This window comes from Balaenoptera borealis (genome assembly GCF_965194805.1).
Source record: "Balaenoptera borealis genome assembly, chromosome: 2".
Taxonomy (NCBI): Eukaryota; Metazoa; Chordata; class Mammalia; order Artiodactyla; family Balaenopteridae; genus Balaenoptera; species Balaenoptera borealis.
Genome location: NC_138867.1, coordinates 85,086,352 through 85,111,307, shown reverse-complemented (window position 1 = coordinate 85,111,307; position 24,956 = coordinate 85,086,352). Strand labels below are relative to the sequence as shown.

Here is a 24,956-nt window from a genome sequence, read left to right as displayed (position 1 = left end):
GGGGAGAGAGCAAAATGCTAAGTAGGCAGAATCACAGACTGTTATTGCCTTCTTTCCATAAACTAGTTTGTGAAACTACCTTAATTGTTTTCAAATGCACAAGACTTTCTCTTTTCTATGTGTCACAGTCATATACTAAAAGAACAAATACATTTTGCTCACAAAAATCAAGTTCAAAGAAAACCTTGATAGTTCTCTCACCATTATTCTTAGTTTAATGAAAAGCAATGCATGCTATTTTTATCTTCATTTACTCCTTCAAGGAAAAATTATTACTTACTTTCCATCCCAGACATGGTCACCTCTGTGGAAAATCACCAGATTATTCTTAGGGTCCAGAGCCACCCCAGAAACCTGGCCTGGTAACAAGTATACTCCAGGCCAATCCAGTGCCTCTTCTACATGGAAATCTAAAAGATAAATCCATACATTTAGTGTAAAAAAGAAAGCTAGTATAACCTCATGGAGATTCACAATGATTATAAGAAGTTCATGCAGTAATGTCACCAGATGCAAAGAAAAAAAATCAAGCCATGCTCTACATAAAATATACCACATGCACATGCCAAGGAGCCTCCTGAGCTATGAATAAAGTAAGTGACTGTGAACTTGTTTGGGGATATGCTCTTTTCCTGTTGATGAGATGTATTGTAAAACCAGTTTATCCTTAAGTCATTAAGGGGCAAATTTGAGACTGTCTTCTTAACAAGATTCTTACTTTAAATTAGTATCTTTGGAAAATATGGCAACATGGATGGCATCATTTTAATACAAAGCTTTTAGATGTTGTAAATAAATAGTATTCTTGGGCAATAAGCCCGTGTGTGTGTGTGTGTGTGTGTGTGTCTGTCTTTCTCATCTAACTTCTGTGTAAATTGTGGATGTTCAGAATACATTAGACCCTATAATAAAACCAACATTGATAATACCTCGAACAAGGAACTATGTAAGATACCAATCTCATTTCACCTAACTTTAGTGTTCCTATAACAATGGGAATGGAGAGATATTCTTTCACTGCTTATATTTCACTATTTCCTAACATGAGAAAGGAAAAAATAACAGAAACTCTATGACTGAGTGATTTACAATCACTCTCACTTCTGATCAGAATACATTTATACTTAGAGAATACCTAGGTTCAATTGTTAACCCCTTTTATAAAAATGCTCATGCAGATCTATAGCTTAATAGCAAGTAGAGAGGGGCATAAAGAGGGCTTATGTGTTCTTGGTAGTGTTCTGTTTCTTGATTACATCATTGGGTTCAATTAGTGAAACTCTTTGGAGAGGTACACATGTTATTTGTGAACTTGTACACATATGCTTCAATTAATAGTTTTTTAAAATCACTGATATACTCCATAAGCAAAATTATTCTTGGTAAGCATGCATAAACTTTACTGAGATCTATAAACGTATCTTATTCTAATGTCACGTCTTCTATCTTTCTGAAGAATAAATTGTCTCTCTTTTTTTCAAAAAAAAAATGCTCATGAATAAAGAAGTACCATGTACAGAGTAGCTATACTAACTGAGGATATAAAGTTATGAAGATGCTGTGAAATCCTTTGTATCAGTGTCAATATCTCTTTCCCTCTGAAATGCTTCAACAGAGATGCTGAGAAGTAAAAAAGCAGCAGTTTGAGTCTCCTTTCTCCTTCCCATACTCTGGAGGATGTGGCAACAGGCAGTGAAATCCTCAAAGATAAACATTAAAGACTGGAGGAAGAAAGGGAAACACAGGGCTTGTACAGTCAGCTTCTGAAAGCCTGAGAGAATGCTGGTGTGAGAGTAAACACTTTAAAATAATTCTCTCAACTATACAACAGGAAACAGCAACTTTTCACTCAAAATATTCTTACCTTTGCTAATTTAATTTTTTAAACAAAAATTAATAACACAGCACAATCAATAGGATGCCTGGAACAGTTTTGTCTACAACCTTTGCTGAAGCATATTCAACAAATATTCCCTAAGTGTATTGTCTATGTAAGGTGTTATGTTAGATTCTGGGGACACAAAGAAATAAAGCATGGTTTTGGTCCTAGAGGGACTCATAGGATAAAATGAAAAAAAACAAAACAAAACCAAAAAAACCCAAAAAACAAACAAACAAAAACCAGAAAGCAAATATTTATGACACAGTGCAATGCAGTAGTAACACAGGAAAGGGCCCATAATCCTTCCTGAGGCTTGGCTGGGAGAGGGTAGGTGTTCTCAAAGTTTATTGAATATAGAAGTAGGCAGAGAATATTTCAGTCAGAAAGACGGAAAGTGAGGATGATTATAATTGCAGAATGTGTTTCAAGATCTTTAAGTAATTTGTATGTCTTTAAGGATATCTGTGTATGTCAGGAGGGGGTATGAGAGTGACAGTCAGGATTAACAGACCCCCAGATCTAGTTTAGACTGGAAAATATACATTGTAGAGCACATGAAGGTATGGATTTAACAATGACTTAATGAATGTAGTTCTGAGCTGTGGTGTCTTGATCTATACTGTGATTAATTTTGAGGTATGCTGCAAGTACTTTATTAATAGCAGTAAAGCACAAAGCTTGGGAATAATTTACTTTTGAAATATATCAGAGCATGTGAGAATGTCATTCTCACTCATGTGTGTTTTGCTATGTCTTCCTGAGTTGGGGAGAAGGGGGGCAGAGTAATAACTGGCGTGCCTAAATTTGCACAGCAGTGGATGTAAATGGGGCTGCTAGGATGAATAGCATTCGTCATCTATCATGCTTATTATCTATCATAATAGGAGAAAAGGATGCAAATTGTGACTATAGGCGACTGGGAACCACTGAAGGTTTTCAAGCATGGGGTGACATGAAAAAAACTGTGTTTCTGAAAGTGAACTCAGGAAGCAGGGTATAATTATTATAATTAGAGATGTATGGATGGATTCCCCAAAGAAAATGTTTCAAATTATTTTTAAGTTGCTTGAATCTCAGGTTGTACTTCATTCATTCTCATCTCAGTTACAGCTTGTCTTTTTGGTGGTCATTCTGTACTCATTCAGCAGCTCCTGAAGATTCTGGATGGGCTCCGAGGGAGACTTGAACCTCATAACAATACAGATATTTAGTCGCTTTCATCAGCTTCTCAGAGCCCAGCACCACTACAACTAGATGGAATTTTGTGAGGGCAAGGATCATGTCTTATTCACTGTTTTGTCACTAAGTCTTGCACAGGGCCTGGCCCACGGTAATGGCGAAAAAAATGCACTAAATTGAACTCTATGCTCCAGTCTCTACTCGCATATGTTGTCAACTAGCATTTAAACACCCTTATAATCTTTTAGTTCACTTGTACTACCTCTTTTTACCCCTAGTATTGTGCTGAAGCTACCGTGAAGAGACTAAAAAAAAATGCTAATTGGCTAATTATTTTCATTAAAGACAATAAACAAATGTCAGGTTTCCTGGAACTTTTCTATTCAGTGGTCCACCAACAGGTACTGGAAGTGAGGTGCTCATGAAGATTCAGAGATATTAATTCTGATAGAAATATGCAATGTCCCAAATATCAATAAATACACTATTCTGGCTTCAAATGTGGATTTCATAAAATATTGGAAATACTGTATAAAGAACCTTAATCTGGCTGTGAATAACCCTAACTATCATTGATCTTAGATTGGTAAGCACTCAAAAAGCACTACCTAATGGGTTGTTAACCTATTTTGTCACTTAAAAGAATCCCTTTTGGTTGGGAATTTTCAAGAAGAAAAAGCAGTGTAAATATCTAGAACATATTTATATACTTTTGGTAAATTTTCAAAACAGCAAAAGTGATATGTGAGGAAATATATAAGAGGGTTAACACTGTAAGAAACCTTGCTCTTTTTGTCAATGCAAAGAAGAACTATTTTGTGCACGGCAAGAACATTCAGAGAAATTATATTAAATTATTTTAAATTTCATTTAAAAATATCATTGTACATTTATTAAGATTACCCAGCCAAGATCTCAAAACTTTCAGGACCTCAAAACCTAGGTCTCTGTGTTAATTACAAACTCTAAAATATTTAAAGGAAAACTGAGTTCACGTCCTCTTCTGTGAACACTACCTCAGTTAATTGATGTTTTTGCTTCCAGTGTCATCTTTTTCATTATTAGGCAGTTAAAGGCTGTTCTCTTTAAGATTAAATGATCAAGAACAAAGCAGTCTTTGAGGACGAGTGCTGTATGGATATGGAATACTGATGTTTTCCCAATCCCTGCCCATCTTTATAAGAGCATCACAGAATGCTAGAACAGGACTGGCTCATGCCAGGTCATTTTCTCTATTCATAAAAAAGGAAATACAGGCTTGGGCAAGACTTCAGTCATCAATAGCAAGGGTGATTATTTCCTAATCCTCAATTACAAACATTTCAAATCCTTGTTAAAAATTGTATGACAAAATATATTTGGGTTCTAACTTAAACTTAACATTTTCAATCATGGAAAAGTTAAAAATTTGAGTTCAGATTCCTCTTAGTTTTTATCTAAGAAGTAATTCAGTATATGACTAATGTTGTAGACTTACAGTTTTAATTTGAAAATTAAATATAAATTTCTTACATGTGACCTTGGGCAAGCCAACTCCAAGTGTCAGCTGCTCTAAATTCAGATGTCAAACGATAGGATTATTTCAGAAGAATCTTTGTATTCATTATAAATAAAGGTAATTGTGCGGCCTCATATTCCACCATATATTTAGAAAAAAAGTTACTATTTTCAAAAAAAATTAAACATTACTATTAAAATTGTATCAATAAATCACTAAGAGGATTAGTGAATTACACCTTTCCAGGAAAGATTGTTAGTAATCAATGCTGCTTTCATACGAAATTATTAATAAGCATTTAAAAGGGCATTTTCATTTATCTGTGTACATAAGGACTAAGAGGGACAGACAAAGTTGTCTGTCTAAAGGGACAGACTAAGGACAGAGAAAGTTGAGAAAAAACATAATTTCAAACCTAGGACTATGACTTAACTTCACCATAACAAGGCTCTTCATATTTAATCTTAAGGAAAAGACTCTAGTGAAATCAGTAGAAGATTTCAACAACAAGAACAAAATAAAGTGGTTGCTTTTTCTATACTTGCAAATTCTCATTTAGTGAGGAAAAGATGCCTTATTTTGGTCAGGGATTGTTATTCATCAGAAGTGCCAACAATAACTATAATTAACTGAAACTACAGGAGAAATATTTATACTCAAGTGAGAAAGAAAACAGGAATAATTATAAGGTCTTATTTAGTGGGTGTGAAGTGAGGAAGAGAATTAAGACATAACTAGGGGCTCAGAAGTATTAGCAGAGTTCCTTTTCTTTTAAAAATTTAACTGCAAACGAATCCTCACCTTAGTCAAATTGTTTGGATATTGATTGAGAAAGTATGACCAAAGGCAATCTACACCTAGAGTTATTACAGTTGTAGATAAGATGATGGGATGATTGGAAAAAACCAGCATATCTATCTTATCTATCTGTTATTTTATTTTATTGTGAGAGGCAGAGTAATAAAAGTGATTAAAAACCAAGACTTGGAGCAAACCTGCCTGGCTTTGAATGTTGGTTTATTGAGCTGTGGCACTTTGGATCCATGGCATGACCTTTCTATGCCTCAGTTTCTTCCTCAATAAATGGGTTTATAAATAGGGTTGTTATGAGAATTAAATGAGTTAATGCATCTAAAACACTTAGCCTGGCTCATAGTAAGGGCTATGTATGGGTTTGTTTTCATTATTCTCCTCTCCTCCAGAGATGAAAATTCAGCCTACTGAATGCTTTATTTTACCCTGGGAATTCTATAAGACTTGAACCTAGGGGTCAGCATATGACTGAAATATGTTAAAAGTAATGGACTCTGAGTCAAGAAAAAGTTGTCCATAGAAATTAAGTAAAATGTAAATGTATCATAACAATATTTAAAGACTCTGTGCATTCTCTTATCTGATGGGAAGCATCACACAAATGCAGATGTATTCTCTGATGTCCAAGGGTGTGTAACAAATGTTGAATCAGGCTTCCATATGCTAGCAAATAGTAGTCCAATCAGATCTGACAGCAAGAGAATAGCTGTCTGCAGTTTTAAATTTATTTTTCAATGAATCTAGTTTCCAGAAGGCAACTAGAATAAAGACTATGATTTTCTTTCTACTCTATTAATGCTGTCTCAATATAGATGTCAAACTAATGGTAGAAACCAAACTATGTTAAGTGTAAAAAGGAGTGCATTTGCCTCTCAATTTACCAGATTGGATATTTTCACACTGTACATCATATACTACAGGAAAACATCACGGCAGATCAATGTAAGTGATCAGTGATTTGAAGAGCCACAAACTCCCATTATGATAGAACACTGCCAAGTCATTTTCTCAGTTTATCAACTCAGAGTGCCAATTTTTGCAGCTTTCCTACACATTGCAAGAAAATTCTCTCATGGATGCTACTTAAGCTAAAATAATTAATACTTAGTTCTACTACTTTGGTGTTTAAATTTTTGAAATCTTAGTCCAACTTGACATTAATGGTAGCAATTATAATCATAATTATTGTTAACATATTATAGCATTTATTAAGTGCTTTTCTTTAATTAAAGTTAGATATTAGATAGTGTTATGGTAAACAGTGAAAGAAAATTGAAAAGACTTTTAGAAATAGCTTACCTAAATATGAGTTTTGTTATTTTGCATTTAATTTTTTAAAAATTTTGAATCAGAGTAGTGAAGTAACACTAAAATAAGTGATTTCAGAAAGGAAATACATGTACATTTTCTTCCTGTAACTAGAATTTGTGCTGTATGTTTCTGTAACTCATTGCTTTATTTATTTCAGTGACATTCACCCACATACTTAAAATGAAAGGAAACTTCCTGAACCAGATCCTGGAGAAACATTTTTTTCCTGGGCACTGCCATTCTGACTACCTTGGAAGGTATAAGGAGATTTGGCTAGTAAGTGTATTTTGAGCATTTTAAGCATTTCTTTCTTAGAAAAACTAAGTAGGTTTTAGGAATACAATTCCTTAAGTCAAACTGTGATTTTTACATTGACATTTATGATGCCTATGAATGACCATGATATTATTTCAAATCACAGAGTAACAAAGGCAAGTCATAGATAACTAGAAACTAAATTTTTGGTGGTGAGCACACTGTAGGGTATACAGAAATAAAAATATAATATTGTACACATGAAACATATATAATGTTATAAACCAATGTTACTTCAATAAAAAATAAATACTTCAATAAAAAAAAAAAGACAAGTCATGGAATAAAGCATGATGCAACTCTAACATTTCATGCTTGAATAGAATTGTATTCTCACCAAAGAGGCCCTTTTCCCTTTTATATTTATGTGTTGTTCGGGTTACAATTTACTGTCCTTAACATAGACGTTCAGACAGACACTCCAGTCTTTCTATGAAATGGATAGGGGCATGATAAACTGCAGATTTCTAGACACCATACTCAGAGATGTCAATTCAGTTGCTCTTAGTAGGATTCAGGAGTCTAGATTTTTCATAATTACCCTAGGTGATTCTGATGCAAGAGGGTCCAGGGACCACCTCTTGAGAAACACAGTTTTATTAGGTAAATTTAGAAGGCGTTAGAGCAGGGCTGACCCTGTTTTAAATATGAAGAGGTAAAAATCTGGGTTCCATTTAACATCTCATAGAGACTATTAGGCCAGTCCTAATGGACAATGCTTGAAACTCCTGTGTGAGCAAAAGGCACTGCATCCTAATTTTTTTCAATTATAAATAAAAATCAGTTGGGTGTTGAATAATTTATGGCTTCCTGCAAAGCTGTATTTGAAAACATCAAGCTGGCAGCCTGTGCCATTCCAGCCCACGCATGGACAGCTGCCATGCACGCATATCCGTTACTTTTTTGGGGATTATCTCCACATGCTGTATTATCTGGCTTTCCACATTAGCAAGTAACATGAAACACAATCAATATCACAGAAGCCACAACACAATTAAAGACAAAGATGAGGCATCCATAGCTTGCTGGTACAGAAACCTGAAGGGAATAAGGTATTGTCCTCTAATTACAGAAGCCAATCCTGGTTAGAAGTAAAGATAAATCTGATAGTTACTGACTTGCTGGAGGTCCCTTCAGATATAACTACTCAACTTTCCAATTAAGATAGTAATTGATAATGGAACTTAAGAAATCAAAGTCATAAAAATGGTTACATTTTACAAGTCAATTGGATGAGAATGTTGGAAGTGTTAAGATTCCTCTGAGAGGAATTTAATTACCTTAAAGGAAGGTAGTGTATAACCATTTCATACACCAGGACTTTACATATCAGGTTTGAATTTTCAGTTTATTCCCATTGAGCTAAATGGAGAATGTTGATTTGGTAAGAATCTGTTACCCTGAATTTCATATGCCACCCACCCCAATATGATCCAAAGATTTTGGGTCTTAGTAATTCTGGCTCATCAACTGAACAGAAACTGAATTTACATATTGATAGTACTGGACCAAAACAAAAAGGAAAACTCAAACAAAGGTGATATCTGACAACCCAAATATGAGTCATGTTTTTTCTAATGATAAGTCCTTTTCATTGGTGAGCTTTCTCACCCATTAATTTTTATTCCCTTCAGATTTTGCTTATGTGGATTGTAGCGTTTCACATTTTATTCTTTAAAAGAAGCCCTAAACGCACCTCCTGTGTGTTCTGGTTCCCAGGTGCCTTCACCGGGTAGCGGCTGCTGTAATGAGAAAACTCTGCTCTCCGGTGGCCTCAAAGTAGATGCTAGTCTGTGGAATTTGTGAATTCTGTCTCTGACAAGAAGAGCATTGTCCCTCTCATGTTCTGCACTCTCTCTGGCATCAGACTGACCAAGATCCTTCTTTTGGACTACGTTTGCAATCTCAGCTACCAGGTCTGACTCTGATTCTGCCTTTTCTGTAGGATTATATTTATGCACATGAACAACATCTTCCCTTTCTCCTAGCAGCTTGGAAAGTAGTGAATAGAAATCACCTGTGAAAAAAAGAGAAGAGATAAGGGGTGGAGAGTTGATAAGACTGCAAAATTTACAAAATTTTGTGCCTTAAATAATATCACCTCCTGATTCCTCATACTAAGTGAGAGAGAAGGTTGCTCTCAGATGTTCAAGCATGGGGAGAAAAAGATGATTTTCCAGAACAATGAAAAAATAATATGCTTCACATTTCATTTTACAAACCACCCATTTCCTTCTGTTATCTCAGGAGTCAACAACACTAAATAACCTCTATGAGCATAATAGTAGAAACAAAATAATGCATATGTGACTGCAGGGCATGTTTCAATAAATGGTTTTCAACAAGGTTAGTTTGGATTGATTTGGAAGTCAGAGTTCATCAGCTTTCTAAAATAAAATATTATCAACAGCTACATCAAAAAACAGCTATCTTCATAGGCAAACCCTTTGAAGTTGTCTTCTAAAAGCCTATTAAAATGTAATCCACAAAAAATTAAATGTATATTTTTGAGCAGGTGCTATAAAACACAGAAAATCTAACATCCACTTGGCAACTGGAAAACCAAAGTTTTATTATTTTGTTAACTGTGTTACTGTAAGTAGCTCCAGTTGTTTATTTTAAATAAGAAATGAATAAATTCCAGAAAAATAATTTTGTGAGAAAAGAATATTTTTAAATCAGTTTCAAGCAAAAGAGATTTTAACAAACTAGTATCATTGGAATGATACATCACTGAAATGTATTTCATGTCTTCCTGTACTAAGAAGTAAACTTGGATATGATAATATAATTCCATGAAAACAAATTATTTATAAAATATTACAACAGATACAACATACGACTATGGAAGGCTCATGAAGCATTTTAATCCTCATCAGTTACATCTGTGGCTTCAAATCCATTCACATCAACTGTGTGAATGGGAAACATGTATGTTCTCAATGGAATCATAAATCTGCTTTTCTAACCCAAACCCGAAGGAAACCCACAGTTCTTCCTTTTCTCACTCTATACTAAGTGCTGCTAATGAAACTTATGATTGTGGAGTCCTTTTGCTTAAGTTTTAATTACATTTATAGCACGATCAGATAACATTTATAAAATCTTTTTTATGACCATTAGGAAAAAAAAATAATAACTGGTTTAGCCAGGATACATTCCACTAAAGAATATGTTATTAAAATATTGGTGCAAGGGGATATGAAGTCTTTCCAAAATGATGCTGAGATCCTGTCATGTTTATAAATAATCTTGGTTTAATGATTCAAAGTAGGTTTTCAATTCTTGCCCATGAAAGCAGCTTATCCTAGGTGAGATCTTCAATCAGAAAATAATTACCAAGTATTAGGGCCAGTATCAGTAAAATGAACAAAGCAAATTACAATGCAACCAATTCTGGTAGGCCACAGTGGCATTCTGCCTTACAGAAGAGAAATAACCCCATTACTGTGTAATTCTCCTGCCCCACACACTAAATATAAATAGCTTAATATGCTGTTGTGCAATGAAACATTTTACATAGAAGATAAAAACAAGATGATTTCAGGAACAGAAAAAGAACGCAATTTTAAAACTTAAATCTATGACATTAGGCTAATGTTGATGGAGGAACACAGGCTCAGAACTATGAAGAGTTATTCAGGTTTGTCAGTAAAAATCTAAAAGCTGTGATAAAATACCAAATACAGAGTACTCGGTTCCTTTGAAATGATCATTTACAATGATCACTGGGTTAGGAAAACAAAAATTTAGCAATGTAAGAGGCTTGGCTCCACACAAATGCACCGGCCTTGTGAGAACATAGCTTCAGAGCAGCATCTCACTTCCAGAGATTACACGCAGGAGCCACTAGATGGCTATCTCTTACATTCTTATGCACAAACCAGAAAGGTTTTTTTTTTTTTTCTCTTCTGGTGTATGGAATATATGAAATCCCAAAACGTTAACCGTCTTTCTTAGTCATATTAAGATCTTGATTGAGGAAATCTACCTGACCTTGAGTACAATGGATGGAACAGAACATAAACAGAGGAAGTTGGGTGGTCTCTACCCCACTTTCATTTCTCAATATTCTCTTTTTCTTTTCAGTTTGTATTATAGCCATTTTGGACTTTTACTTCCTTGAATGTCAACTCTAAGAAGATATTGTTTCTTCTTCCTGGGACATTCTCTCCCTAGTAATCAACTAGTTCCTCAACCTTCAGATGTTACTTAGGCGTCACTTACATCCAAGAAGCCTGCCTTGACAGTCAGATTACGGGTGGCTGCTATGTGCACCTACAGCACTCTGCTCTTTCCTTGTATTGTTATTACCCAATGTCTGGTCTGCACTTCACACTAGTGTTCGGATCCAACCCCTGACACTTAATAGCTATTCTGTGCCTTTAAGCAAGTTACTTAACCTTTTAAAATAGATAATGAAAACTACCCTTAAAATTTGTTTTGTGGATTTAAAGAAGATAGTTAATGTAAAATGTCCAGTCCAGTGTACTTCATAAAGTAGATATCACTAAATTATAGCTATTATAATTACTAACGACAAAGATATAAACTCTAGTTGCAACATGCATTTGATTCAATCTATTGTTTACCTAAAATTTAAAAAAATCAGTTTCTGTTTCGTATTGAAGTATTGGGATTTTCATGATGGAAAAAAGCCACCTTTAAGTTTACAGCCCTCTATTTTCTCAACAAGTCATCACGGCTGCCTTTTGTGATTTGCTTCCTGATTTTGCCAAAGAAGGTTGTACCTGCACTCTGCACTTTCTCTCTCTCTCCTTTTTTCTTTTTTTATTAGTCTATTTTGGGAGAAAGAACTATCCCTACCCCAGTGTTCTGGATGCCAGCCCTCCCTGAGCCTTCTGAAGCCTTTCCCATCTCCTTTTTCTTTCCTTTCTAATACAATTACTCTGCCAAAGATTTGACTCAGGCTATAAACACACTCACTTCGGGCTTATCTTGAGTGGTCATGGAGGCGAGAAGAGACCCTCCTCTGACAAAGCATGTCTTTCAAGCTTTTTCATTTTCCCTCTTTCTTTAACAAGTTCCAGCACCATCTACAAGAGCTTTCTATGATAATGGAAATAGTCTATACCCGTGCTGCCAATATGATAGCTCCTAGACACATGGGACTATTGAGTATTTGTAATGTGGCCAGTAAGACTGAGAAACTTAACTTTTAAGTTTACTTACTTTTAATTCATTTATATTCAAAGTTAAATAGCCACATGCGGTTAGTATCTACCATACTGGACAGTGTGGGTTTATGTGCTGCTTTATCCTTCCTCATATCCTCTTTCTTCCTAAATCGAAGGCATTTGCTTCCACTCCCTACTTCACTCCTGTATGGCTTCTGCATGAGTTGCTCAAGAGCTCCTAGTTGCCAAAGCCAAAAGACTCTTCATCCTGACCTACTGGTGGCATATACCCCTTTATAGTTCCTTCAGAACCTCTCTCCTTATAATATTGTTCTTTCCAGATCTTCACCTGTCATCTTGGCTTCCTCTTATTCTGCCCAACATATGGAATGTTCCTGTTTTCTGAGGTCTTTCCCTGGCATACTTTTATTGTCCCTGGCTAAGGCTTCTTCCTACTAAGTGATCTCAGCCACTCACAAAAGCTTAAGCTGCTACATTCAGACAAGTGACTCCAAAATCTGGAGATTTCCTAGAAGCTAGAACTTAGTGGTATATAAAACTGCCATCTGGAAATTTCCACTTGGATTGAATGTCTATTTCAATGGGATTTTGAACTCAACATGTCTAAACCTGGGCTCTTAATCTTCTCCCCATACTTTATTTTTTTTATAGTATCTCTCTCAGTGATGAAACCATGTTTTGGGATAATCAACCCAGAAAATTAGATTCATTTTTCTCTCACCAGTGAATCACAAAGTCATTTGATTCATCGATGCCGATTTGTCAACATCACCTTTTCCCTCCCTCCCACCAGTACTCACCTGGGATTCTTATCACCCCATAATTGTCATGCTGAAGGACTACCCCTTCTTCTTCAGAACAGACCCTCACCCCTGCCTTCGATGGAAAAGTCTGTCTGGAATGGTATTAAAGCTGCTCGACCTTTGTGCAACTGACTTGTGATTGACGGTAACCTGCATCCCCTAGATACTTCCCAGTTATGACCCCTTTTCCTCAGCTCAGTTAACCTATGTGTTTTGGGGTAGTATTCTCTAATTCTATTCTGGGTCCTGCTGCTAAGCAGACCATATAATTTAATTACCAAACTGGGACACATTTGAGAAAAGAAATGGGTGTTGTTAATATTTATACTAGGCATAAACTGGTACAATCCTGGAAAAACTGGGAGGTATAATTACCCTACTTATTCTCGACAGAGATAACATATAAAGAAGTACTTTATAAACTACAAATGACAATAATAGTAATAGCAGCTAATACTTTTTGAGAGCTCAGCATGACCAAGTCACTTTACTGAGTGCTTTATACGAGAGAACACATTTAACCTCTGTGAAATACTTACTGTCCTCATTTTAGATGAGGAATCTAATGGCACAGTACTAAGGTGCACAGCCGGTAGCATGTTGAACTTGGATTTGAAGGAGACAGCCTGACGGAGGGATCCACCTTCTAAGTATCACTATACTGGATCCAGGTTCCCTTACCTTTTCTGTACTGGCCATATCTCTTTCCTGTGAATTCACCTCAGACCTGTCAATCTTACTATATTAAATTTTTTTTTTCTTTTTAAAGTAACAGTCTACTGAGCTCAGGTGCCAGGTTTATGGTTTAACTGAACAAGTTTCTTTTTTTTGTCCTATCCTGGCTTGTCTTCTTTTTATTATAACTTATAAGACTCTAATAAATTAGTCAATACATACATATACAATAGTAATTTGCACAAAGCTGGCCTAAAGAATAATGACTGGTTTCTTTTTGGCTTGAAAAAGTAGAAAAGTTTTCTATTTTCTATTCTCTTTAATAGTTTTCACTTACCACTGGCAATATACCTTACATGTATGATAAAATTCTCTAAGATGATCTAAAAAAACTTTTTTCGTACATTGAAGTTATCTGAGAAGGGACAAATGGCAAGGTATAAATGTGATTTTATATAAAAATAACCCCCTCTCATTTCTTATATATTGTCATATTTCCAGTGATTAGTACTGTTCCCATCATAGCAGATACTCAATAAATGATTCTGGAATGAATACTGTGTTATAAATGGCTTCTGCATTAGTAAAGATAAAAATTTTTCCTTGATGATTTTAGGCTGCAGTGAGTTCCATTTCTTTCTTTTCCTCACTTCAAACTTTGATTCTTATCTTAAGAAATGCCGAAATGCTCTAGGTCTTTAAGTTATTTGGCTGAGTGGGTTTGGTATTTGGGAAACACTAGTGAAGTAGCAGCTAATGTGTCAGGAAAAGGAACACAGCCTAACACAAGAGAGTCTAAAACACTACCAACTAAACTCCAAGTTTGTTAGCTGTGTGCTTGTGTTAACTATTTCATGGCTCAATGGACATTTTTCTATTTAGTTGGGATCACTCACTATTCCCTCCCACGAGCACGGAAGTTTCTCTGGTTTACTTTCAGGAATATGGTAAGATCAAACTAAACAAGATGGAAACATACCTTGAAAAAAGTGCCCCATGCTTTTTTCTTTTAATAAAATGCTTTAAGACTATTGGATTAAAAAATAAGTATCCCTACTTTAAGACAGCATAAAATCTTAATTGTGGCAGGCATTTTTATTTTTAAAGTGATCAAGAGCCTCTTGGTAATCTTTCAGAATATAAACTGCCATTTCCCACACAAATCACTAGTACTTCATTACCTAAAACAAACAGCTTTTGTTACTGCTTATTGCTCTATGATTTCTATGGTACATGGAGAGTAAATAGGATATTCATTAGCAGTTTAACCACTGACAAAATATGCCAAGTAACCAAGCTAATGAGATCACAATAATGCAACAACAACTGATTAATAAGAGGGATACAAGGAATGAAAAGATAAAAGCATTTCTTTTTAGATTTTCATATTTTAGTTTATGAGTCAGTCATAGCTGACACTTTGCCTTCTGGTTAAAGTTGATCTGGCTTACTGACTGTTTACTTATTACTAACCCACAACATTTATCCTACTAGCCTTAGAGAAATAAAACACATGATCATGATGACCAGCTCAAGGATCATACTTTATTACTTTTTCCTCCTATAGGACTCATCTGATAGGGAAACAATCAGAAATGGGCCTTTTAACTCTTTTCTTTTTTTAAGAAAATGAGACAAATGTGAAAAAGGAGAAGTTAGGAGATGATGACTTTTGCAACTGCCATACACGCTGATCTATATCAGAAAGGCCAACCATGCGATAAATGATCATTCATATCTGCCTATTCTGTTATTAGGAAACGAATTCAAAAGAGCATCCACTCAGCTTCCCAGAGCCTTGGCGGGGTATTTAGAGTTGTGTTTGATAGATGAGTTCAATAAATAAAGACTTGTGAGCTGCTCATAAATCATAACAAACTGAACGGAAATATAAACAAGACTTGTATCTTCTTTAAAACAGCAAAGTGGTATTGAGAATGCTTGGAATAAGCTAAGAAGATGCTACTAAAATCATTTGGACTTTATTAGGGGATGAAGGGAGTGTCCTATTTCGAACAACAAAGGAATATAAATTTTAACTACTAAGCCCAGCCTGTGTTTTGTTCTTCTCATAAATGGTTTGTCAACTGTTACTTTAATAAGCTTTTACAGTAGACTACTGTCATGTTAAGTTGCAACCTTGTTCCCTTGATTCTGCTTATTTGGTAAAACATGCCAATGGTAATTCATTTTTATTAGCATAAAACCATTGTGAAATTATTCTGTTTCACAGAAGGTGTCTGAAGACCTTTAACTATCTGGGGCCATGGAGTGTTTTCCCTCCACAAATTGTATTTTTGTCATATTCCTCCTGCTTTGGGAATATAGTAGCTCACGCTGACCTTTGAGTATAAAGATTGATTATATGAGGGCATGAAGACTACAATGAGAAGAGTTTGGAGCAAACTGAATAAAACATGCTAAAGCTCCTATCTGCAGCAAAAGAAATGCTGTCCAGAGAATAACATACAATAACAAGGACATACTGGTATTGCAGATTTGACTTTCAATTCTGCCTTGAGTTTTTTTTTTTTTTAATTAATTAATTAATTAATTTACTTTGGGCTGCATTGGGTCCTCGTTGCTGCACGCAGGCCCTTTCTAGCTGTGGCAAGCGGGGGCTACCCTTCGCCGTGGTGCGCGGGCCTCTCACTGCGGTGGCCTCTCCCATTGTGGAGCACCGGCTCCAGGCGTGTGGGCTTCAGCAGTTGTGGCTCGCAGGCTCTAGAGCGCAGGCTCAGTAGTTGTGGCGCACAGGCTTAGTTGCTCCGCAGCATGTGGGATCCCCCAGGACCAGGGCTCAAACCCATGTCCCCTGCTCTGGCAGGCAGATTCTCAACCACTGGCGACCAGGGAAGTCCCTGCCTTGAGTTTTTTTAAGACAAAAAATCTTCCCAATACAACTGACATATAAGTTTCAACAGTAGATCTATACTTTGAATTTTAAAGAAGAGAAACACCCAAATTCAGAACTCCTAAATGTAGTTGTATAGATTCGTGCTTGAAGCCGGCATGCCTTTTAGTTTCAGCCCACATTCCTTGCCTAAACAATGTTGATAGAACGTTCAGCTTGTACCTTTAGTATAGTGAACATATATAAAAAGTCATAATGCATAAGAAATAAAGAGGAAAAAAAACATGCCTTAGTTTCCTAAAAGTGCCAACCAGAACATATAAGTAAAGGATACATTTGTGTGTGAAAAATCTCAACATCTTTCTCATTCTGTATAGTCTCCTAGGATTCATTTCCTCCACCCAGAATCACTGTCTAGTTGGGTTTTATTGTTTAGCTTATTGTACTTATTACATACACAGAGAATTCTTCACTTAACAACGTTTTCAAAGCTTGGTGACATTTCTGTTTGTTTTGAATAGCCATTAGTGTTTTTCTGCATAGAAGCAGGCATAATCAACTCATTCACCTAAGCTCACCTGTAGACAAATAGGCTATTTTCAAAGCACTATGGGCAGGAATATACACATATTATACAGTCATTAAAAATCCTGCATGCCAATTTTTTATAGTTGGAGGAAATATTCAAGATATGGTATTTTAAAAAGAAGATACAAAAATGTGCATCCATTATGATCTAAATATTTTAAAAATAATGTACATATATATGTAAAATATATATTTCACACAGGGTGTACATATACACCCATATTTCTGGGGATTATGGATGATTTTTGTTTACTTCTTCATACTTTTCTATAACTTCCATATATTCTATAATGAATATGATTAAAAAATTCTAATAAGCATTATTTTTAAAAAATCTCTGCAGATTTAATTAAAGCCTCATTAAAATGTTTTCCATTGTTGGGCTTCCCTGGTGGCACAGTGGTTAAGAATCCGCCTGCCAATGCAGAGGACATGGGTTCGAGCCCTGGTCCGGGAAGATCCCACATGTCGTGGAGCAACTAAGCCCGTGCGCCACAACTACTGAGCCTGCACTCTAGAGCCTGCAAGCCACAACTACAGAGCCTGCGCTCTAGAACCCACAAGCCACAACTACTGAGCCCGCGAGCCACAACTACTGAAGCCCATGCACCTAGAGTCCATGCTCTGCAACAAGAGAAGCCACCGCAATGAGAAGCCCGCACACCGCAACGAAGAGTAGCCCCCCTTCGCCGCAACTAGAGAAAGCCCGCACGCAGCAACAAAGACCCAGTGCAGCCAAAAATAAATAAATAAAATAAATAAATTTATTTAAAAAAAAAAGCTTTCCACTGTTGCATGATCCAGGACAACCTGATAGGTAAAGATGTCCATATAATGAGGTTCCTCTGGTGTCTCCATAATTATACTTTTTGAGATACATTTGCCTTCGGCCAAATTTTGTTCAAGAGGCAGCAAAGGCAGACAAGGATGCTGCAGCAGGTTAGTGTGCTTGTGAGTAAGCACAGGATGGGCAATTCTACATGGATTCACACAACTCAGATGTCTCTTTCAAACTAGTTAACTTCTGGTCAAGGTTAATATTCTGGTGAAAATTAATAGCTAGCAATTTTAGTGATAAGAATTTCAAAGGAAATAAAACACTTATATTTCTCCTGCAGAAATAGAGTATTAGATAAACCTGTGTTAAATAGATTATTAGTTTGCTTCGGGTTTTTTTTTTTCTCTCCATGTTGGAGGTACCTACTACTTCCTGTCCTTTTGTGGCACTGCTACATTTCTTTTTTTCAGCCTATGGCATATGAGTCTTTCTCTCTCTCTCTCTCTTTTTTTTTTTTACTACTTCAGTAAAGGTCATCCCTTCTTTCCAACACAGCATTTATGACATATCATGACCTTTATCTTCCTGTCTGCTTTGCCAATGTATTAAGACAGGAAGCAAAAAATATATATATATTGTTTGTATTATCCAGGTAGAACTTTCTCTATTATTTAGTCACTGATGGGTACAGAGCTTGCCTTTGGGTACATGTCCTCTTATGTTTTGGCTCTTTTCTTTCCTGCCCCTCAACTGTTCTATTTTCAATGGGAGTTTTATATCCTGTGTGACCAACATAGATGCTGTCTGTTAGTTGATGGCTAGCACAACTGAAATAATTCAGGGCTTTTATGTATCGGAGATTTAAAATATTGAAAGAATCAATACAACCAGGAGGAGTACTTGAACATAACTTGTTTTTGCCAGAACACCAAAATAAGGCAAAGGGTTAAGTCTGAGGGATTTCTTTAAAAATCAGCCTACATGGTGTAATTTATTTGAATAATTAGAGCCCTCCTATCATCTACTTGGTCAATTTAACACCCCAGGTAATGAATACAAATAGACATTTTGTGCAAACAAACATCTCTCAGAAGAATGGGATACTCTCTCAGTAATGAGTAGATTTGCCCTGTGTATTGCAAGGAGATAGATTGATCTAACTAGCAAATCAAATAAACTATGTGTACAAATATGCATTTGGAATATTTCTATATTTCTCTTTAAATTCCAGGCTGGTGATCCCCAAAGACTAATAGAATAATAGAGAGGCTACAGTGGTCATTGAAATAGCTTTTGGTGAGGTATTTGTCTTCACATAATCTAAGAGGTGACATTCTGATGGACCTACAAATTTCAACATATGAATGCCACAGCCTATTTTCTGCAGTATGAAAATTGAGTCAGACTACTGGTTTTTTCTTCCCAAGTTAAATCACTTTACAGCATTTTTATTCATAAGTAGAATAAAATGGTGACTACAGGAAAATAATTTATGTATCCATAGAATTCTTCTCTGAAACCATTTAGACTGTACTGGGTATATAGCCCAATATATCAATAAACATATAAGGGTATATTTAAGCTTCTTAATACTATATGTATATGCTATCAAACATAAAAGGGTAAATGAATGGCAATATATGAAAGTGTATTAAAGGATTTGGTTTTTAGGCATACATGACACCTCCTAAAATCCTATGGTTTGAAAAGAACAGATTAAATCTAATATTTAAGGGTTCCTCTGCTAATAAAACCTCCGGGTTTCTAATCTTTCAGGGGTTTCAATGTCTTTCTTGATCAACTCAAATAACTTCAAAAGGAAAAAAGTCCAGCCTCAGTTTCCATAGAAACATTTTACAACCTGCACCTACTAAATGGTGATCTCATTCCACACTGTACCACATATGTTGGTATTTGGAAATGTGTTCTAAGATGACTCCAATTTCAAAGACATACAGTTCAAACAGTGTGTGCAATGTCAAAATAATTCATTTTAAGTCTGATTAAATTTCTGGACAGTTATAGCAAACACTTAAAACTACTATATTTAGGCTACAATTATTGACTTCCTTACAAAATATATACACAGGATTGATAAATTTAGCTATTTTAAGTCTTACTCAATAGCTTAGTAGGAACCACTTAGCATAAATTATTCACTATAAAATCATCTCCCTTTTCTTGATTTAATACAAAAATAGAAACAACTTCGAGCTAAGTTTATTTTTAAGCCACTTTGTTAGAATGAGATGTTATGGAACATACTCTACATAATTTCAAAACTTTTATATTACAGTTTACCTTACTCTCCTTTCAGAATGCATTTTTTTCCTTTAAAAAGTCTGAGTTTTTAATTTTGCAAATACTATTAGTGCAAGAGTAATATCTTTGACCTAGGCTTAACAGAACACATTTTGAATAACTCCTATAGTGGTTTACAATACCCAAAGAGTCACAAATTTCTTTAAGTTGTTAATAGAAAAATCCTATCTATTTCCTATACACCTTATGTTGTCAGTAGAAGCATGTTTGCATTAACATTAAACTAATGTTTTTAAATATATTACATCTAGGCCAAAAACGACTTGATAACATACTTCAACACCTAACACAAAGTACTGTCTTCCAATTTAACTGGCAAGAAAGCAAGATTCAGGAGAATAAATTTTCAGTGCCAGCACATACAGTATATGACCTACAACATCAAATATTACCACTTTAAATAAATAGAACAGAGGAAGAATGAAGCTTTCCTAACTCATCAGATGGCAACTTAACACAAAACTACAAATGCCTAAAATGATAATCCCGCCTATCTTAAATGAAGGCAGAGAAGAATGACTTAAAAGAGAGGCAAGATATGTTTAATTCTTAATTTCTTTTTTTCTTGAACCTCAAATATAGTTATGAACACACCATACAAAACATATAAGAATTTAAATGTTAAAGGTCATAAGGTTTCAAAAGCAGCTCACTGATTGTTTCTAATGATTATATCTGCACTTACTCGCACTATATATAAAAGTTACAACATTAAATAAGGTAAAACAAAGACAGAAAAATCTAATGGGACTAAATTACATTAATGCATTTTATTTTCAAAGCCAAAGTGCAACAGTTGACCATTTTCTCATGAATTATGTATTATATAAAATCAGCAGTATGTAGGCTGATAAAGAAAGACCTAAAATACCTCAATAACCTTAAACTTTGGTTGCCTATTTGGATAATGAATACTTTTATAGGCCTAGTTACAGAAGTAAGCATACATACCCTGTTCTAATACTTCTTCTCGTTTTGGCTGCTGTAGTAAAGAAGTCTTATCTTTATTCACTGTTTCTGTAAAGGATCAAAAGAGCTGAGTATAAATTTGCAGTATATATTACATACTTTAAATAGTTTATTGGAAATATGTTATCAACAAAAATATTTTCAGGGTCTTGTATTTCATAAAAACAATAGTATTAAGAATTGATATGGTAGAAATGCTCTAATTCACAAAAAACTCTAGCATAACTACCAAGTACCAGACTCTGACTTAATAACTGGATCAACTACCCTTTCAGTAATATATAAATGATACAGAATTTTAAAGATGCATTAATAAAACTGCTTGTATTTTTTAAAAAGTTGAATCTAGTAATATTTTTAGGATATTTTCAGAACATTTTAAGGTACATTTTATAAATATATTATTATTTTTATAAATGACCTGATTGCTATGTTAATTTCTTTTATAAAATTTCCTATAGAAAGAAATAAGAAGTTTTTTTTTTTTTAAACATCTTTATTGGAGTATAATTGCTTTACAATGTTGTGTTAGCTTCTGCCGTATAGCAAAGTGAATCAGCTATACATATACATATATCCCTATATCCCCTCCCTCTTGCGCCTCCCTCCCACCCTCCCTATCCCACCCCTCTAGGTGGTCACAAAGCACCGAGCTGATCTCCCTGTGCTATGTAGTTGCTTCCCACTAGCTATCTATTTTACATTTGGTAGTGTATATATGTCCATGCCACTCTCTCACTTCGTCCCAGCTTCCCCTTCCCCCTCCCCATGTCCTCAAGTCCATTCTCAACGTCTGCGTCTTTAGAAGTAAGAAGTTCTGGCATTAAGACTGAACTTGTAATACTCAGTAAAGTCTCAGCATACCTCCTCCAATAAAAAAGTATGTGGGTTTTGCAATTTTAAACTAAAGAAGTGACAATCAATATGACCATTTTGCAGATGAACAGTAAATTAAAGAACAATTTAGAGAATGAGACTAAAAAGACTAAGGCTAGTAATGCCTCATAAATCAAGAACTGTTCTTTGCTTGAAGACTCATTCAACAGATCATTTAGGGCATGGTCGGAGATGATAACCATTTTCATTGGCAAACTGTAGCACTCTTTAGAACATGGTGTATAAATTCATAAACTGAATAATTCATTACTGGTTATGGGAAGAATGAAATGAGGAAACTAGAAACACAAATTAAATGAAGAAAGGTCTACATTTATGGAATTGGTCTCAAATGAATCTGTTTCATCACTAGTTGAGAGTTTTCACTTTAACTGTTTCGATGGGGGAATGTCAGGAGGGGAGATAGAGGATAAAGAGGGAATCAGATTATGTGTACACATGCGATTGTTTGACAGAAGGAGGATGATTTTAAACATTAATCATATAGTCAAGTGAGACACATAAGAAAATATAAAATACAAAATCATACGTTGATTTAAATTAAACACCAATTTTACCTTTGTGATGTCCATGCATCATAACCATATCAGACTTCACAGGAATTGGAATGTTGGCCTCTGGTGGTACGGTTCTGAACAAATCCGGAGCGATATTCTGTGTACAGGTCATGAAAGAAACTGCATGCTTGGCTTCCATGTAATACATAATGTATAAGTTGCACATTTCATCACTAGATGTGCCACTGCAGGCAAAACAAAAAACAAAAAAAAAAAAACCAAAAAAAACCCCAACCAAACAAACAAAAAAACCCATAGACATGACAAATCAGTCATTCACATAAAACACATTCTTAATGCAAGAAAAATGCAACTGGTAAATCTTCCAACAATGGATTCAAAGGGGGAACTACTGTACATTTATTTTATAGCTTTCATTAAAACCCATCACAGTTTTCAACATCAAAAGCACACTGTCAAAGGCATATTTCCACTTAATAATGGAGTATTCTTTTGCAGTCACTCCATGGATATCACCAAATACTACTGACGGTAATGGCATTTCAGTTGCAATGAGATGCTTTCTTTCCTCTTCTAAATCCTTTAGTCCTTCGTCTATTTGTTAAAACTCATAGACTGAGTAAAGTATTTTTCTCACGGAAAATCATATTTACTTAATAACAATAAAATTCAGAACAGTTCAACAGAAACATCATATATTAATTACAAGTTTATATAAAAGTGGCTTTTTCCATTTAACCCTGAGAGTCAGGGATCTTGGTTTTGGTAACTGCCTGTTCCTCAGGGTGAGATTAATCAAGAATCATGTGTTGATACTAAGACATCATAAACGTTATCTATGGTATCTGACTTGGCACCTTGACTTCTATAGCAGGGAAGAAAAGAATGCCTGAGGAATGATACAAAATGAAACCAGGCCTAATGTCTTCTAAGGGCTCAGACCTGAATGGGGTAGTGCCGTACAACTGAATAACTCAACGTTAAAAATAGATTTTAAAACAGTTGGGTGGTCATTTCCAAGAAAAAGTTCCGAATAATATAAACCATGCCTAATAGTTTATAGCACATGTTTTCTTCTTCCTCAATTCACAAGGGTTACTATGTATTTCATTCTCTTCACTATCATTAGGAAGGAAATATTTAGGTACACCTTCACATAAACCACCTTTTATATACCAGCGTGGTTTGGGTAAAGGAACATTTCCTTTTTGGTGTTAGTTCTGACAATTTTTAGCAAGCCTCTACTAATAAAAAAACAAGCTCTGAAATGGATTATTTGCCGTACAAAAATACATCAGTGTTGATTTTTCCAGCAATGTCATGCGGCACTGATTTCCTCTCCATAGCAACAGTAATGACATCAGCAAGGGAAAGAAAAAAAAGAAAAATCTTTTCTAAACAGGGATGTGGTTCCTCTAAGCTCTGAAAATGTAGAGCCCCTGAGAGACCACAGGAATGAGCCCCTGTTATGGGAAGCTCCGTTTATGCTTTTGAAAATAATTTGTCTTCTCACTCTCTAATCTGATACCTGCCAGTGTAATTGCCTTTCCCATGAAATAAAAGCAAAGAGTGAAGTGCAATCCCAAGCAAACACCTGTTCACTACACATATCTTCATGTGTCAAAATGCCATTGCTAAGAATTACATTTTAGCAGCTTTGGAGTTGGTCAGAAAATTATGTGCTATAACAGGAATGGCTGGTGCCAAAGTAATAAGCCAGAGCCTCCCACCATATTATCCACTCTCCCCTCATTCAAAATGAGGAAAAAGGTATAGATCAAGAGAGTGAAATGAGGGAAAAGTAATTTAAGATGTGGCCCTGGCTTAGAAAACCTTGAATCTTTGTGCAGAGAGGGAAAGCAAAATGAAATATTCCCAAATTAATGAAAGGAAAAAAACTGAATAAATTTGTATGGTAATAAATGAAACTTGCAATTAACCAATGGATAGATCCTTCTATATTTTCTGTTTGGGAATGTCATGCCCATGTTCACCTCTAAACACATGTGATTTTGTGAAACAGCCTAATCAGCTCACTAATATAGCTCATTTAAGGTACTGACTACTCTATGATACAATATTGAGCTGATTAAATAATTTAAGAATCTTCGCAATCACAAAGAAAATTTCATTAAACAGCTGAAGAAAAAGAAGAGTCATACTTTATTCCTTTCCATATATAATTGAACTTGTAGTCAAAGTAACTCTGAGCTCCTATCTGACACAGAAACTATCATATCCTAAACATGGTAGGATTCAAATCATTGTTAGTATCAGCAACGCCGTTTGCCTGTTTTATTCCACATTCATCTTTCTAAACCAAACTTTCTATGTTCCTAAGGGAGAACTGTGACACTTCTACCCTTCTTCTCCATAGAGAACAACATATGCAACT

General features: G+C 35.2%; 1 protein-coding gene across 9 annotated transcripts in view; it reads right to left on the bottom strand.

Moving 5' to 3' along the window:
- PAM (peptidylglycine alpha-amidating monooxygenase) overlaps window positions 1-24,956 on the bottom strand; it is a 279,419-nt gene that overhangs the window by 33,381 nt on the left and 221,082 nt on the right. For 6 of the 9 annotated variants that reach the window (XM_082375927.1, XM_082375933.1, XM_082375926.1 and 3 more), the window contains 4 exons: window positions 22,601-22,785; window positions 21,129-21,194; window positions 8,695-9,015; window positions 281-410 (listed from right to left, as the gene is read on the bottom strand). In XM_082375927.1, coding sequence (XP_082232053.1) covers window positions 281-410; window positions 8,695-9,015; window positions 21,129-21,194; window positions 22,601-22,785 — 702 coding nt within the window. The remainder of the gene's footprint in view (window positions 1-280; window positions 411-8,694; window positions 9,016-21,128; window positions 21,195-22,600; window positions 22,786-24,956) is intronic. The other 3 variants (XM_082375930.1, XM_082375931.1, XM_082375932.1) reach the window with 1 other exon arrangement.